The sequence below is a fragment of the Mytilus galloprovincialis genome, chromosome 2 (genome assembly GCF_965363235.1).
Source record: "Mytilus galloprovincialis chromosome 2, xbMytGall1.hap1.1, whole genome shotgun sequence".
In the NCBI taxonomy this organism is placed as follows: domain Eukaryota; kingdom Metazoa; phylum Mollusca; class Bivalvia; order Mytilida; family Mytilidae; genus Mytilus; species Mytilus galloprovincialis.
Genome location: NC_134839.1, coordinates 52,500,735 through 52,517,920, shown reverse-complemented (window position 1 = coordinate 52,517,920; position 17,186 = coordinate 52,500,735). Strand labels below are relative to the sequence as shown.

Here is a 17,186-nt window from a genome sequence, read left to right as displayed (position 1 = left end):
TAGTAATTCGGAAAAAAATCAAACCACACGCCATTTGGAGAATAAGATAGTCGCAAAATACAGCATTTACTTTTGTAAAGTTTTCACAAAATACACAGAAAAAATAATATCTTTTTATTATCAAATCAAATAACAACACTGAACGTTATTTTCAATTATGAATATACACGTTGCATGTCAGATCATATCAAAGCAATTTTGCGTTTCGTTTGTCCAGTTAAAACAAACAACACAAACATGCAAGTAAACACATACCACAACCAATGTTTCCGAAGAATATACTCAACTTTACAATACAACTTGATATGTTTATCATCAAGATTTATAACTTTAATAGTATAAAATATAATATATTTACATGATATGCAAGCTACTGACACAAATATAAAAACATCAATTTGAAATTCAAATTACAGTTTTAGTCTTGAAGGATCTATATGTACATATAAACACTTAATATATAAACAACGTTAACAGATGAATTTAACAGCAAATTTAAAGGCTTATCATTTGAAAGTCTATATTGCCTGATAAAGCTATATGAATGTAAAATTGAAAATAAAGTAAACATCATAGTGTTCAGTTTAAAAAAACGCATTTTTCTTTTATCAAAATGTACAAATAGTGGATTTTGTTCAAATTATTTTCATTCTTATATTTAAACCTAGTATATCAAAAACATTGCACATATAGAGAGGTGTTAAGTTAATAATAGATATTTTACTTTAAACACCAAACTTTCTCTATGATCAGATAGACCAAACAATCAGGTAAAACAAATGTACATGTATATAACTACTAAAATATCAATTTCAATACATTTCAGACATCTAATTTGTTAGTTTTTACACCTCTTACTACATTTACATCTTTTGATCCATGCATACTTAAAGTATTCATAACGTCCATCGTTACAGAGAAACTCAATTTCTCTGGTCTTTGTTCTTTTTGGATAGCAACATTGTTTTTCTTTACAATTAGTACAAAACTTCAATCTGTACGCCCGTACACTGTGACAGTCTTTATAAGAAATTCGTTCTTTCTTTGTTATCCGTGTTGTTGGAGTACACTTTTTCTTTCGCTGAAAAAGAAACGTATCTTATATTAAGCAGCGATCGATTTTACAAAAATAATCGTATGCATGAATATTTTAGTTTATTTTATTTTTATTGTGTTAAGATTTTTTTTTAGATGAGCCACATATATGGAAAAACCAATTTTGATGAAGTTCAAGTAAAAAAACTCTCGTTTCTCGTTACTATACTGAAAAAACATACCAGCTCTCAATGTATGTATCCGCAAGGAGACTCACTTATATTCGTTGATACATGTACTGTAGTAACAAACCCTTCTTCGGGCTATCAGTACATCAGTAAGTAGCAACAAACATAACCTAGTCTACACGATAGTAAAATGCGTTGTATTACTATAGCAATAATAGTTATCAAAGGTACCAGGATTATAATTTAATACGTCAGACGCGCGTTTCGTCTACATAAGACTCATCAGTGACGCTCAGATCGAAATAGTTATAAAGCCAAACACGTACAAAGTTGAAGAGCTTTCAAGACCCAAAATTCCAAAAAGTAGTGCCAAATAAGGCTAAGGTAATCTATTCCTGGGATAAGAAAATCCTCAATAAGAACGATCTATTTTACACGCTATCAAAACAATTGTTTTAAATGGCACATATTCTGTCGTGGTAGTGACCGCCGGTAAAAGGGGATAAACTTTACGTAAAACATTGCAATTAAATAAGTTGGATAATGTTTTTACAAATAGCATCGTACGTCAAAGTTGAAACCTTACCGCACGAAGAATCGATTTTGTTTTTCGTCTTCTTTTTTTTTCGCATGTAATTTTTCGTCATTATACTTACAAACTAATTACTTTACGCGGATATTGAATGCTTTTAGACGCAAATAACCAATTTCCGGTTCCGTTCAGATAAACCAAAGGAAGTAATCATAAACAACAGTTTTATCTAATACCTAATTTAAAGATTTTACAGAATAAATGTTCGATGACTGATAAAGTTCATTCTAAAGCAATCATGACCATGAAAACAAATGTCAAGTAAGGACTGAAAGCCTCGAAAACTAATTACATTCATCAATGGTTTTAGTTTGAAACACAATTTATCAAATGAAATGAACATCAAGATAATATGCCTCTGCTTCTCGAATGTTCTTCAAGTTTTATTAGTTATACAAGCTACCTCAATCTAATAACCGTCTCAAAACCTTAAAGTCAGTGACACAACCAGATGTTTTAGCAATGTATGTAAAAATTGTAAATTGATCAATTCTTAGTCATCAGAGTTTACCGAATTGAATATATAGGTCTCTGGATTAATTGCAATATGAGGATTATCCGGTGAAATATCAAAGTCAATGATACTAATCAGAAATTGAGAACAAACAAATAAAATACGGAATATTATATTTATATTAACGTACAATATAGGGCTTCCTCTATTTAAAAAGGCACCTAACTGGTTATTGAAACGTCCAATGCATAAAAGAGGTTGATGTTCTATGCACATATTGGATATTGTTGACAATCTCAATGACATGATTATTCTATCATAGATGAATACAAGTAACTTATGTTCATCATTTGATATAGGTGTATTCGCGAAGACCATTTATTTACTTTCATGGTCTATATAAAGTACTGATATATATAGATTCTACCACTGCATCGAGTGTAATACGATATTTATCCACTCGAGACAGTTAAATTTTCAAATTTAAAACGCGAGGCTTGCCCGAGCGTTTTAAATATTTAAAATTTAACTGTCGAGAGTGGATAAATATCGTATTACACAAGATTTGGTGGTAGAATCTGTTTCTCTAATGATTTTTTAACATTATGCAGGCTAACTTATACCGTCTTTTCCAATGATCTGCAAAAAGGTGTGTTCTTTCTATGTGACGTCATCAGGCATGGTTGCATTTTTTCATGCCGTCACAATAGGAATTTCAGAGGAAAGCAAAAAAATTCGACGTCATAATCGGATTTTCACCAATGAAGTACTGAGATCAAACGAACCACACGTTGATTAATTTTTTTTTTTTTTATACAATGGCTGCAGAAAGGGATAAATTGACGAAGAATTAGAGAAAGTATAGTACATGACTGCGATACAGTATATATAATATTTTAATCATGGTATCTATGATAAGGTTATTTACAACCACGGGGTCGATGCAACTGTTTGTGGAGGTTTTATTTCCCGAGGGGATCACCAGCCAAGTAGTCCGCACTTTTGTGTTGACATCAATTCTCATTGATATGGTCAAAATTTAAAAAATTAACTGTTTTTCTACTTTTCTACCTCAGGAATAGATTACCTTATCTGTATTTGGCAAAACTTTAAGAAAATTGTGGTCCTCAATCCTCTTCAACCTGGTACTTTATTTGGACTTTAACATTTATTGATTCGAGCGTCAGTGATGAGTCTTTTGTAGACGAAACGCGCTTCTGGCAGGAATATAAAGTTTTAATCCTAGTATCTATGATAAGATTATTTACAACAACGGGGTCGATGCCACTCCTGGTTGAGTTTTTATTCCCTAAGGGTATCCCCAGCCCAGTAGTCTGTGTTAACATGAATTATCATTGATATGGTCATACTTATAAATTATCTGTTTACGAGACTTTTAATTTTTTGAATAATAAGGCTTTTCTAGGTCAAAATATTTTGGAAATTTTGGTCCTTATTGCTCTTTAACCTCGTACATTATTTGGACTTTAACTAACATTTTTTTTAGTAGAGCGTCACTGCTGAGTCTTTTGTAGACGAAACGCGCGTCTGGCGGAAATATAAAATTTTAATCCTGTTATCTATGATGAGTTTACTATATGTTGTGCAAACAATATGTACTGAGCAAACAGTATATGCTTTGAAACAATATATTAGGATTAATAAACGAATCATTCAAAAACTTCTTAGTAGATGGTAACAATCCATATTGCTATCCAACGTGTCTCTGTATTTAAACATCCAATATTCATGTAAATAGTTATGATGTTTCTTTTGTAAGTCTTGTGTGATATTTTGTTATGTATAATCGTTTGTGGTTTGAATGTTGTATGTTCGGTACATTTCATCACATGTGTCTTATTTGTCGGTATATTCGAGTTACGCCTGCTTCGTTTATAGTGTGGTTTTTTTGTGGGTTCTTGCATTTAATTGTGTTGTTTCTAATTAAGTGTGTTTACTGTTTGGTCTTACATTATCTTGCTTGTAATATATTTTATATATGTATGTAAATGTTAAGATAATAAATCAGCTGTTTCATTTATATGATTTTAAGTTTAAAGCACATACCCGATATATATGTAGGACTCAAATCCATGGCGGGTTCCAAATCTATGGCAGATTACTAATATATGGCAAATGTGACGTTACAAACGCCAAGCAACTCAAATCTATGGTAGATTTTAGTTTTCCCCAAATCTATGGTAGATCTTTGAATTGCGTCAAAATTGAATAACACCATATTACATCGTCGCCCCCGCAAACGTCGGCGGAACCCATTGCTTTGAACACCATTCCAGATATAGGAATTTCCCTCGACAACAATTTGCGTATAGTCTAAAGGAAAATGTGACCTATTATCCGGAAGGCGGACGAAATTTGCTATATCGGCCAAAGCCCGCGATGAACAACGGCACCGCCTTTTTCATCGATTTTTTAGAGAAAAGAGTTATAGAAAACATTTAACTGTCTTCGGCTGGCAAAGTTTATAAAGTGAAAGATAAAATAACCGGATATCAATTTGATTTAAATCGTCATTAAATTAAAAAAAAATGCATTTACGATGAAATTAATATTATTTGAAAATTGAAACTGTTCATTTTTTTCCCTCATTTCTGTTTTATAAAAAAAACTACCTTCTTGTTTGTTAAGGGACTTACTAGATAGTTGGTTTAATGAATAGGACAAACAGGTATCATGCAAAGAATAGAGAATGTTTATTTTTATGGGGCACATCATTTCAATCTTGAAGTCTGTATTAAGGTATATGAATTCATCATTTACGTTTTACTTTTGCCATCACGATTTGGTTGACCATTATGGAATGTTTATTTCACAAATGTTTATAGACATGCTCCCGTTGTCATACATGTCCACTTGTTTAAGACAAATCATTGGTCGTATAGGTACTGCATTATTTTCCATTTGCACAACATTTGCAATAGATTTGGAAACCGTGAACATAAATCTGCCATAGATTATGAAATTACAAAACTTGCCATAGATTAGGATTGTAAAAAATCTGCCATAGATTTTGGATGGGATGACGTCACATTTGCCATAGATTAGGAATCTGCCATAGATTAGGAATCTGCCATAGATTTGGAACCCACCATAGATTTGAGTCCTACAAATATGCACCGGATTTGGTTGTTTATAGATATAGGAAGATGTGGTATGAATGCCAATGAGGCAACTCTCCATTCAAATAACAATTTATAAAAGTAAACCATTACAGGTAAAGATGTCCTGTTAGAATACATAGTTATGCACAGTTTTGATTTTATATCAAATTAGAAGAAAAACCGACATGGTTAGAAAATACAAAAGGTAATACAATTACAAACACACTTCAGTTTTTAAATTATTATTATGGTCAGAAAATACATAAAATAACATCATTAAAAACTAAATCAAATCTTAATATTCATGTCAATGTCTATTATAATAAAAAAACAAACTATTTTTAAAAATTTACCAGTGATAATATTAAAGTCACAGAAAATACGTCACTTAATGTAACGTTGATACATTTGTGTGACGAGCAGTTTATACTTCATTTGTGATCTACTGGTGAACTGTTGTTAATTCAAGGAAGGTGTCCATTTTTATTCTGTAGTTTACATGTTTTAATGTACTATTATATTATTCATTTATGTGTTTCTCTGTTCTGATTGTTCATGCTTTTTTCTATTGTGTTCATGTCACGTAGTGTTGTCATTTAAGCGGTATTTTGCCATAAAAGCGGGAGGTTTCACTAGCCAAAAAAAAAAAAAAAAAACAGGTTCAATCCATTATTCTTTTTTTTTAAGTTGTCCTGTACCAAGTCAGGAATATAGTAGTTGTTATCAAATAGCTTATTTAATTATAAATTATGTTGGTGTGGGCGGTTTCTTTTTCCAGTTTTGTGTTTACTTAATGTTTTTACCATTGTTTTACACTTATAGTTGATATGTTTCCCTCAGTTTTAGTTCGATGTATCGATTTATGATTATCAAACATCGGTATACTACTGTTGCCTTTATTTACAATTTTTCTGCATCACTAATTCTTGATAGATAGCAGCCGTGATTCTGTACTAAACACTCTTTCAAAGGAAACTTGATGTCTCCTTGGATGGTTTAATTTCGAGATATTTCTGTATATGACCGCTTTGAATGAAAATATATTTTGGCAAAATTCAGGAGTTTCGTCAGCTAAGGAAATTTTGATAATTGTTATGTCATAACTGTTGCAAGGAAATTCAAATGCCTTTAGGAATACATTAGAAACTTAAGATAACCAGGTGGGCATGTTATCTGATGGTTTTTTTTTACAAATAGATTAAAATACTATCAGAAATGTTTCACAAGATTTCATTGTCAACGATTGTATAGGTTAGATATAAGTTACGAGAAATATATAATATATATACATATTGCCGCCGAATTGGCTGGACCGCAGTCAAAACAGAAATTATATAATGACGTTTTTCAACTAATCATTGGAATCGAAATAGTAAAGGTCTTTTCGTTACGTGAACAATAGAACGAAGCTAAACTAGGTTTGAAATTATTTTTTCAGTAAGCTGGTAATTTTTTTTCTTCATCTTGTATTGGTATTTGCCGAAATAAAATAATTCAATTAAAAAGATTGTAAACCAAGGACTATTTTTCAATTTATTTTATCGTACAATTCTTTAATTTAGACGGATCCTTGAAAATACATTAAACCTCGCCAAATTGTGCGACATTTACTACTTTTAATCTCATTTCTGCCTGGTAATTGGAATTTTTAACGTAATTTAACAAGACATCCTGAATAAATATTGGGATAGAATAAGAAAAAATAGACCTTAATTTAACCTACGACAAATTCAATTATTGAATGTGAATGTTCATTCTTAATTGAATATTAAAATACAATGCGCATTGTAATAAACGAAATAGAATCCTAGGTTATACTTCATTGATTAAATACAAACAATGTCATGTAGGTTTCTATACTATTTCTGTTTATCTTAACAACTAGTTCTTTTCGAGATCTTAAGCGATTTCTGTAGAAATCCATATTAACTTGTTCATACCGTGAAGACAGGATAAGCAAGAGCTCAGTAGTTTTCCTTAGTGTTTGGTGCATATTAATTACACGTACAAATATATAAATAAACTTTAGTCAATGAATTGTAGTAAGTTAAAATTTGCAAATGAATAATTTGAATGTATCTTCGTGACTTCTTACATGTCACAGCATCATATAAACTTCGTGTATGTTATCCAAACGATAGCCAGTAGTTTAAAATCAAGCACATGACACAAGGGACTTGAAATTTTACTTTCATTAAAAAAAAAAGCAGTTTACCGCTGTTAAATAGTCATAAATCGATTTAACTCAAACAAATCCGGGTCACAAGCCAACAGTGAGGAAACCACTATAAGAGGAAACGGAACAACAAAAACTCTGACCTGCTACAAAAACATACGCTAACATAAATAGAAACGGCTATGTGATATCAACTGCCATATTCATGACTTGGTACATGACATTTTAAGAGACACGGTGGGTTGAACCCGCTGTGTGTATGGCTAGGCAAACCTTCCGCTTATAAGGATAAACATGTAATATAAACTTACATCGTTACTATATAATACTGTCCCACATGGACGTAAATAACATAACCTTGTGTCTTCCTTCCGCCTGCAGTGCTTTGGTGCCATACGGACAGATATTCCTACACCACACGTGACTGAACATTGACTCCATTTTGTTCCGTTTAGGGAACAGTCGGTGACACCAGTCTGTATCACTTCGTTTAGTTGTTTAGATTTTTCAACTGAAATAAAGTGAGATACAAAATTATCAATCTAAACACATAATTATATAGATATTTGAAGATCTATAAAACTTATACGCTATAAAAGTGAATGCTTTTCCCTTTGTTCAATCATGGAGTTGTCTATCTTGTTTTGGCTCGATTAATGTGAATTGCTTCTTGGTATCTCCTTTCATTTTGTTGTTAACAGACATGTATATTGCTCATAACTTTAAAACATTTGGTCCGGTAATCATACATCCTTGGCTGTGTTTGGTCGTTAGCGTTCCTGGTGATGGTTATTTCATATAAACGCTTCGGATGCATACACTTTTATGAAGTTGTTTTTCTTCCTTTTTTATGTCTTATGCAAAGAATCTTTGAACGCAGTTTGAATATTCCTCCCTAGCGACCAAAATGTCTCAAGGACCGAACAAAACAGATCCAGATATATACAATTTTTCGCTACATTGAAGACCTGTTGGTGACCTTCTGCTGTTGTCTTTTTCTATGGTCGGGTTGCTGTCTCTTTGGCACATTCCCCATTTCCATTCTCAATTTTAAATATTCACGATAAACCCATACTATCTCATAACACTGTGGCTGTGGAAAACATATCTAATTCAATTTTAAGAATATCAAGCCAGAGCTAGATACTTTTAGGCATGTGTGCACTTATAAAAATAAGTTAGTGATAATCTTTTAATTGATAGGTTTGGATCTTGAAATTGATTGTGATTGAATAATGTCTAGAGTTAACGGCATTTCAAGCCCTTTGGCTATAAATATCATGGTAGCTAGTTTTTATTGGTAACAAAGCCGGAGTACTGCTACCGGGAGACTTGATACTGGATTGACGATGATAACGAGCAGCAACCCACGACCAGTTATATACGTTGGCGATGTCAACGATAGACAATGAATATAGGACGTCGTCACTTGTCTGAGAATATTCGCTTTAACTCCACTGGTAGAATTAGACGCAAACCATTAGCAGTAGTTAACAATTTCATGATATCAGAATGAAATACATGTAATTCTACAAATTGACGGATGTTTTCAGTTCGAATGCCTGACTCTCACTGAAGTAAGAACTTCAGAAAACATATTTAGACCAGAAAAAAAATACAATAAAAACGACATTACCGAATGACAATGACATAATATAATTCGTACTTACAGGATTAATAAAATAATATACCAGTAACAACAATCTGTCGCGTGAGTTTTAGGCAGAATAGCGACAAATTGAAATGACCAAGGATTAATTATTCTTTACGTAATAAAACTTTAAAAGAAATATGTAAAGCTGTGACTTTATCTATTTTTTACCAAAAGTATTATCGTGAATCAAATTTCCGACTTTGTGAAAGTATTCTGACAATTACTTGTAACTTATAACACAAAAAGCTTTATAAAGAAAAATCGTTACATCAAAATAAAATTACTTTGATGGACAAATAACTTGAATGCAAATAAAATGATTTCGACAAAATAATAATTTATTAAGTTTAGCAATATAATGACAATATATGACTGATCAGTTTGATAGAGAAATTCAAAAAATTTCAGATTTAAGAAAAAAATATCCTTTTAAATAGTTCCAAATGAAGATGCATCATAATTTACACAAATTATTGTTATCGCAGTACTGAGTACCTGGAGATAACCACAAAAATCCCTGTCAATTCAATGATCTTGAGAACAATTAGCCTATGCTTTTTAGAAACTTATCCGTTATCATGTGAAAATGCAGCATCTCAAATTGGAGACCTTTATATGCTTACACTAGATTTGTAATCTTATATTGTGGATATTGAGACAATTAATTCTACGTTAAAGTAGAATTTTAAATTTCATGTTAATAAGTTTCTTACCCCATGTGGGATTATTTTGCGGACGTAGTTTGAAATTGTTTGCAATGTGTCTTGGTATTTTGTTTGACTCTGTTTTGTTTGGTTTCAAACAGCTCCATTCTTTACAACACTGTCCTCTAACAGGCATCAATTCAGCATTGGGACAAAATATCATAGACGGCTTCGTGTACTCTTGAGGACATAAGTCAACGCAACCATAATGTCCATTTTGACAAGTGCAACGATTTCTACAGTTATTGTTCAGATAAAACGTGTCGCCATCATTGTACTTTTTACCATTTATTTCACAACCTTTTGGAGTATTAGCTGGAAAAAAATAACATGACAATTTTAAATTGTACAATATGTATCTCAACGTGATGGTTTTATTTTCGAGATCTTTCCGCTGAATCGCCTTTAAAACACAGGACAGTTTAACCATGTTAACAAACAGATAACGACATACAATGCAATTAACGTTCTTCTAATTAAAATTCACAGGGGAGATCTCTCTTGAAACTGTCTATAATTTGATTTCAAGCAATTTTCGAGATGGCAAAAATACCAAGGCATAGTATGTTTGTAACATTTATATTCTAAAAATTAAATTAAAACTAAAAATGCATATTCAATACAGCTTGTTTATTTTCACACATTATTGTATAACATGATCGAAAACGTTTTGAATTTGTAGTTCTATTGTAAAAATAAAACAGACGTAACAACAATGTATCTGTTATTACAATAACTACTAATGGTTTGAGCGCCGCAGTAACAGCTCTTCAAATTCTAAATAACACAAAAGTTATATAGAATTAATAGAACAACCATTTCGTTTCACTGACAAACCATTACAAGAACTAAAGAAAACCTGCAAGACAAGTCAATTCTATATACTTAATCTGTGTTGATATACTTACTTCATATTCTCTTGTGATCTGCAGTTAGATCAATATTTATCTTAGAATTATGAGACAAACAAGACGAATCGATTGTTAATTCATTGATAATTGTTCCGTATTTACAGCCACAAAGGTAATATAATGCCATATGAAGATACTATCTATTGTTACATGGCCGTATAATTCATGTCAGATAAATTGTTATATTATTTGAAATTGATTAATGATTTTGCATCATATACAAAACATTGTATTAACGGGGCGGTGGGGGGGGGGGGGGGGGGGGGGGGGGGGCTGAAATATTTGTGGTACATTTTGCGTCTTCAATCTTGTCATTGACTGTAATTTTGAGTGCAGATAAAGATATATTTCCAAACTTTTGTTTTAGCTACAGCCGTTTATACCTTTCACAAAACAATTTTCTTCTATACATATATTTAGATGTGTGTTCGATGTGAGCCAAGGCACATTGTTGATGACCGTACTTTGGCTTATAAAGGTTTACTTTTATGAATTGTTACTTAAATGGAGAGTTGTCTCATTGGCACTCGTACCACATATTCCTATATCTATGTATTTAGAAGTATAATTGATTGATGTTAGATCTGATATGAAATATTTGTCACTGGACATATTAAGGCAACCAGCAATTAATCACCCATATTATTTTTAAATAGTTACTCCCATGTGTATGGTACTCGTTAGTATCTGCTATCTAAATCTAAGTGCTAAAACATGTTAAAGTCGAATAAGCTAGGGAACTTTTTGTGGATTTACGCTTTCAGTAAAAATACAATTCACTCTTGATTTTATTATATGTTTCTTCATGATACCACTTTTTCCTCTTTATGTGCGTGACTTTTGTTGCTCACAAACTAATATTTTTTTTTTATCTGATCAACGTTTCATAATGATGGTCTAGACGGTATTTGATGTTGTTTAATGCAAAGACGAGCTTTGCATGCAATTGTTTGCACTAGTCTGTCTTTTTTTCGCGTGTCTTTTAACTGAAATATGATTCCTTTTATTTTTTTAAACTCTTAAATTCAATAACAGAGAGGGAACAAAAATTAGTATATTCTCCAGTTGGTCCTGAAAAGTGGCCCGATTTATAATCTAGGAACACAAACAATTGCAATTTAAACTAATCAATGTATCCGGTTTTATATCCTTTTTATTGCACTGTTATACCATAAAAAGTCTGCTTAACTAAATTGACTTCGTATCATCAGAGGTCATTTCTGCAATAAACCTGGTAAAGCTACAACAATGGGATGTTTATAGATCATTTATTGGAAATAAAAGCTTTGATTTTCCTTTTTTTATTTCATCCATGCATTTATGGTAGGAAGTCTTCCTGAATACAATTGTACTGGTTCGCAACAAGGCGGTTTCACATACTTTGTGTTTGTCGACAAATCCATATGTGTATTTAATGGCTGTATAGAATGAGAAAGTATAGTCTATTGTACCACAAACATTTCATGTTTGCCAAATGTGTTGCATGACTGAGTATATGATGAGGACTACATCCGGGTTCGGGATTTTCTCGCGATATTGAAGACCCATCGGTAGCCTTCGGCTGTTGTCTGCTCGTTGGTCGGGTTGTTGTCTCATTGACATATTCCCCATTTTTCATTCTCAATTTTATTTTTCAAGACACCGACTGCAATGTGTGTGGTTTCAGATCGAAAAATACTTGTCCAGCTTGGAATAAATACATACATGTATGCCCAGTAACATTTAAAAGAAAATTTGACAAATTTTTCATTTTGCAGTCTATTTTCATCAAGCAGCATTGTTTGACAAAAAGGTACGCTAAAAGTATATGCAGTTATTATAACTACTACATGTATGTTCAAATGAACTACTAGTCTGTTTATGTTGTTGTCTTTTGTGGTCATGTTTGTTTGATTACGAATAAAATGTTTAAGGGCTATTATGACATGTTTAACATAATGGTTTATTTTGTTTTAACAAATTGAAATGATCATCGGCTGAAAATCTAAGTGTAGGGCTTCTGTGACACAATCATGTTTTCTATTACAAAAATGTATATATGAATTAGGATTCTTTAACATGGGATAAATATGATTACCATGTCTAAAATCCGTTATTGGATACCTAAGTACCAAGTTTCATTATTGCTAGAGTTTTTTTATCATTCCGTGACTATACTTATCCACAACCGGTCGCGTTTTGTTGTTATATGACCGAGTTGTTAAGATTATGGTTCATTATTTCTAACCTTTACAAATGCCATGCTGCGCATTAGGTAGATGATCGCAGTATAATCCTTTATCTGTGTCACACCTGTCTACAGCACTACACGTGTCACCGTATTGTCGTGCACACATGTGACAACAGCCACATCCATCTATCACACGTGGTACTCCATATTCACAATTTAACTGTTTGTGTGGGCAATCACAAACTCTTGGACACTCGCTCGCTATCTGTAAAATAAATGTTGATAATTTAAAACCGGTAAGCCTTTATTCTGAACAAGCAGCAAAAAGGGACAGTAAATATTGACGGAATGGAAAGAAAATATGAGAAGACGAAGACTGAGTCTGAAGCATATGTGTGCTCCTATTCTCATCTTTGTGTATTTTGATATAGCACTTGGAATCTGCAGGGGCAACATGTTTGTCTCCATGACACAATAATATCATAAAGTAAGTCCTACATTGACTTTGTCATAAAATGAGTTACTCCAGATTAGAGTGTGGGGGCATCACTTAGTCTAGTTTTCTCCTAATTTTCAACAATTTATATTGTACACTTGTTTATAAGATGTTCCATGAAGGAAAATGGGTTATGTTATATTTGAAATGATTTGACAATTACGGATGATTTATAGTTCCCATAAGTAAAATTTGATTTCCATAAATACAAATAAGAATTACTATGATGTACGTCATTTTCTGCAACACTGGGTATTCCTAATCCGTCTTAAATTATTTTACATGCACTAGATTTTACGAATTGTCATTTTTGTAGGATTAATTGACATTTTGTTGTCAAGTGTAATGCCATGGAAGGAAACTGAATTCTTGCATCAATAATAACATTAAAGACACAACGTTAGAATAGAAGGCGCAGCATTTGTTAGATAATACCAGTTAAACGCGAAATTGAAAAACGCAAATGCAAATTTTTGCATCTTTTGAAAACGCAAATTGGACAGCAACCAAACAACTTTAAAACCCCAAAGGACCAAAGTCAATTAGAAACCCCCCATCGCATTCACATTTACTATCAAATAGATTGAATCTATGAAATTTAGAATTGCAGAATAAACAGTACATCAAATGCGACTGACTGTATCTTACATAAATGACTGCGACTCAAAACTGTGGATTAAAAATATTTTTTATGAAGTTTAATTTCAAAGACCAATATTTAATCCTAATATGCCCCTGGTATCATTTCAATACAAAACCTCTAGTATCATGATCAACATCAAAGATGTATCAAGTCATTATTGTTAAAAGATTTAAATTTCAACTCGAACAATGAATATTTTTCAATATATATTGTTATCGTCTAAACACTTTAAACTTTTTAAGCTAAACGGCACGGTACAAGCGTTTAAAGACAAATATGCATTGAAGACTTAAAAGGAAAATTGATGTCGTTATATTTGATAATTTAATATTAACTCATGAACATTAAGTTTTTTTAAATCCCCAGCGTTGATTTTATTTTTTATGAAATCTGAGAACACTTTTTAGTATTCGCAATCGATTAGATTTAAGAATATACGCAGTTTTTGAAAGCTATTTCAAAGAACAATAACATTTTTATTTTTTTGTTCTATAAACCATGGTTCCCAGGGTAAAGTATCGAGTAGTGCACCTCCAACTCAAAATTTTAGATTAAAATATAAAGATGTCATAAAAAAAACAGTCTACTGAAGAAAAACGTGACTTTGTGCAATGTAAAATATAATAAGAGAAAAGATTTTTTGTTTTGAATTGATGATAATTATATATATTTTATCTAAACGATACTTGTATATTAATCTGAACGAGAGGCTGTCACAACGACAGCAAACCGGACTTATTAATATTTATTTGTGTCCTGGCAATATCACAAGAACCATTACTGATGAATGGTTGAAGTGAAAATCGTCAATCAGTATCAACATCTTAAAATTTGAAAAGCTTAGATTGAATGGTTCATGAGTAAATGCAACAACGTGAATGAAAATGCCATTTCACAATCTTTCAAGAACCATAACTTCTGAACGGTAAAAGTCAAAATCGTCAATATTGAACTTGACCTCTAATTTGCCACCAGTAACAACATATAAAAATTTCAAAAGCTTTGGTAAAATGTTTCAAGAGAAAATGCACGGACACGACTGGAAACACCATTTTTCAATCTTTCAAGAACCATAACTCCTGAACGGTAAAAGTCAAAATCGTCATTATTGAACTTGACCTCCATTTTGTCATCAGTAACAACATATTAAAATTTGGGAAGCTTTGGTAAAACAGTTCATGCGTAAATGCACGGACAAGACTGGAAACACCATTTTTCAATCTTTCAAGAACCATAACTCCTGAACGGTAAAAGTCAAAATCGTCATTATTGAACTTGACCTCCATTTTGTCATCAGTAACAACATATTAAAATTTGGGAAGCTTAGGTAGAACAGTTCATGCGTAAATGCACGGACACGACTGGAAACACCATTTTTCAATCTTTCAAGAACCATAACTCCGGAACGGTAAAAGTCAAAATCGCCATTATTGAACTTGACCTCTATTTTGTCATCAGTAACAACATATTAAAATTTTGGAAGCTTTGGTAAAACAGTTCATGCGTAAATGCACGGACACGACTGGAAACACCATTTTTCAATCTTTCAAGAACCATTACTCCTGAACGGTAAAAGTCAAAATCGTCATTATTGAACTTGACCTCCATTTTGTCATCAGTAACAACATATTAAAATTTGGGAAGCTTAGGTAGAACAGTTCATGCGTAAATGCACGGACACGACTGGAAACTCCATTTTTCAATCTTTCAAGAACCATAACTCCGGAACGGTAAAATTCAAAATCGCCATTATTGAACTTGACCTCCATTTTGTCATCAGTAACAACATATTAAAATTTGGGAAGCTTAGGTAGAACAGTTCATGCGTAAATGCACGGACACGACTGGAAACTCCATTTTTCAATCTTTCAAGAACCATAACTCCTGAACGGTAAAAATCAAAATCGCCATTATTGAACTTGACCTTCATTTAGTTGTCAGTAACAACATATTAAAATTTTAAAAGCTTTGGTTGAACGGTTCATGAGTTAATGCACGGACAACATTTGATTGCCGCCCGCCCGCCCGACCGACCGACCGCCCGCCCGCCGTACATCCCCAAATCAATAACCGACATTTTTGTCACAAAAATCCCGTTAAAAATTAGAGAGATAACAAAATATTAACAAAAAACTATCAAATCGAGAAGCTATTATCGAGAAACGAGAAGCTATTATCGGGAAATTAGAAGCTATTATCGGGAAACTAGAAGCTATTATCGGGAAACGTGATAATTAAGATCAAATAAATGATTGGAGGGATTGGAAGTGAATAAGAATGGCAATTTGTTTTATTGGCTATGGCTTACAGGTTTCGATAGGTCGTAATTTCTTGGTTTGCTTCTTTCCCTCTTAAGAAAGTCAAAATATATAAGAGAAGATTCAAGACAAAGTAACACTACACATCATTGAATTTTGTATATATGTCCGATATAGATGTCTTGGATAATTATTCTCTCATTTCTTTGATTTGTACAGGTGCACATGTACAAAATGTTCACCCTTTTTTTCACCATGCAACTCATCTTACAATTTCATTAAGTTCATGTCAGTAGATTATTCATTTTTTTTAACTTAATATCCTTTTACTATCAAGTAAAAAAAAGTCCTTTAAAACTTGCCGTAGATGGTTTCTGTCGTGATTTTATTCAATTTCATAATACGGTCGAGTTATCACGTGATATTCATAAATCTGTCCAATCAATTCAATGATTACCGTTAATGGGTTCGGAAGTTCCATCGGAGCTTTCAGCAGTCAAACATGAAATTGTCTATATCTATACACATAAATCATATAAGATGGAAATTGTAGCTTTTGATCTTATATAGGTGCCCTTAATTGTTACAAGACAGCAGAATGCCATTAAATGAAAGTCTGCATATTTTCAGTTAGCACATGTTTCGCTTCAACGGGCAGCAAACGCCCAACAATTGAGGTTTGAGAACTTTGAATGTAGGTAACAATCAAGAGAACGCTTGAGGACTGATATTGACCAAGGGTTGATAATATATTTGATATCAATAATGACATGTTATGATCTT

At 32.3% G+C, this 17,186-nt stretch overlaps 1 protein-coding gene across 1 annotated transcript in view; it reads right to left on the bottom strand.

Moving 5' to 3' along the window:
* Positions 1–99: 99 nt before the first annotated feature.
* LOC143063820 (CCN family member 1-like) overlaps positions 100–17,186 on the bottom strand; it is a 29,642-nt gene continuing 12,555 nt past the window's right edge. Inside the window, exons 2-5 of the mRNA XM_076236204.1 lie at positions 13,064–13,271; positions 9,935–10,240; positions 7,879–8,078; positions 100–1,081 (exon numbers count right to left, since the gene is read on the bottom strand). Of these exons, the coding sequence (XP_076092319.1) occupies positions 839–1,081; positions 7,879–8,078; positions 9,935–10,240; positions 13,064–13,271 (957 nt within the window). The 3' untranslated portion in view covers positions 100–838. The remainder of the gene's footprint in view (positions 1,082–7,878; positions 8,079–9,934; positions 10,241–13,063; positions 13,272–17,186) is intronic.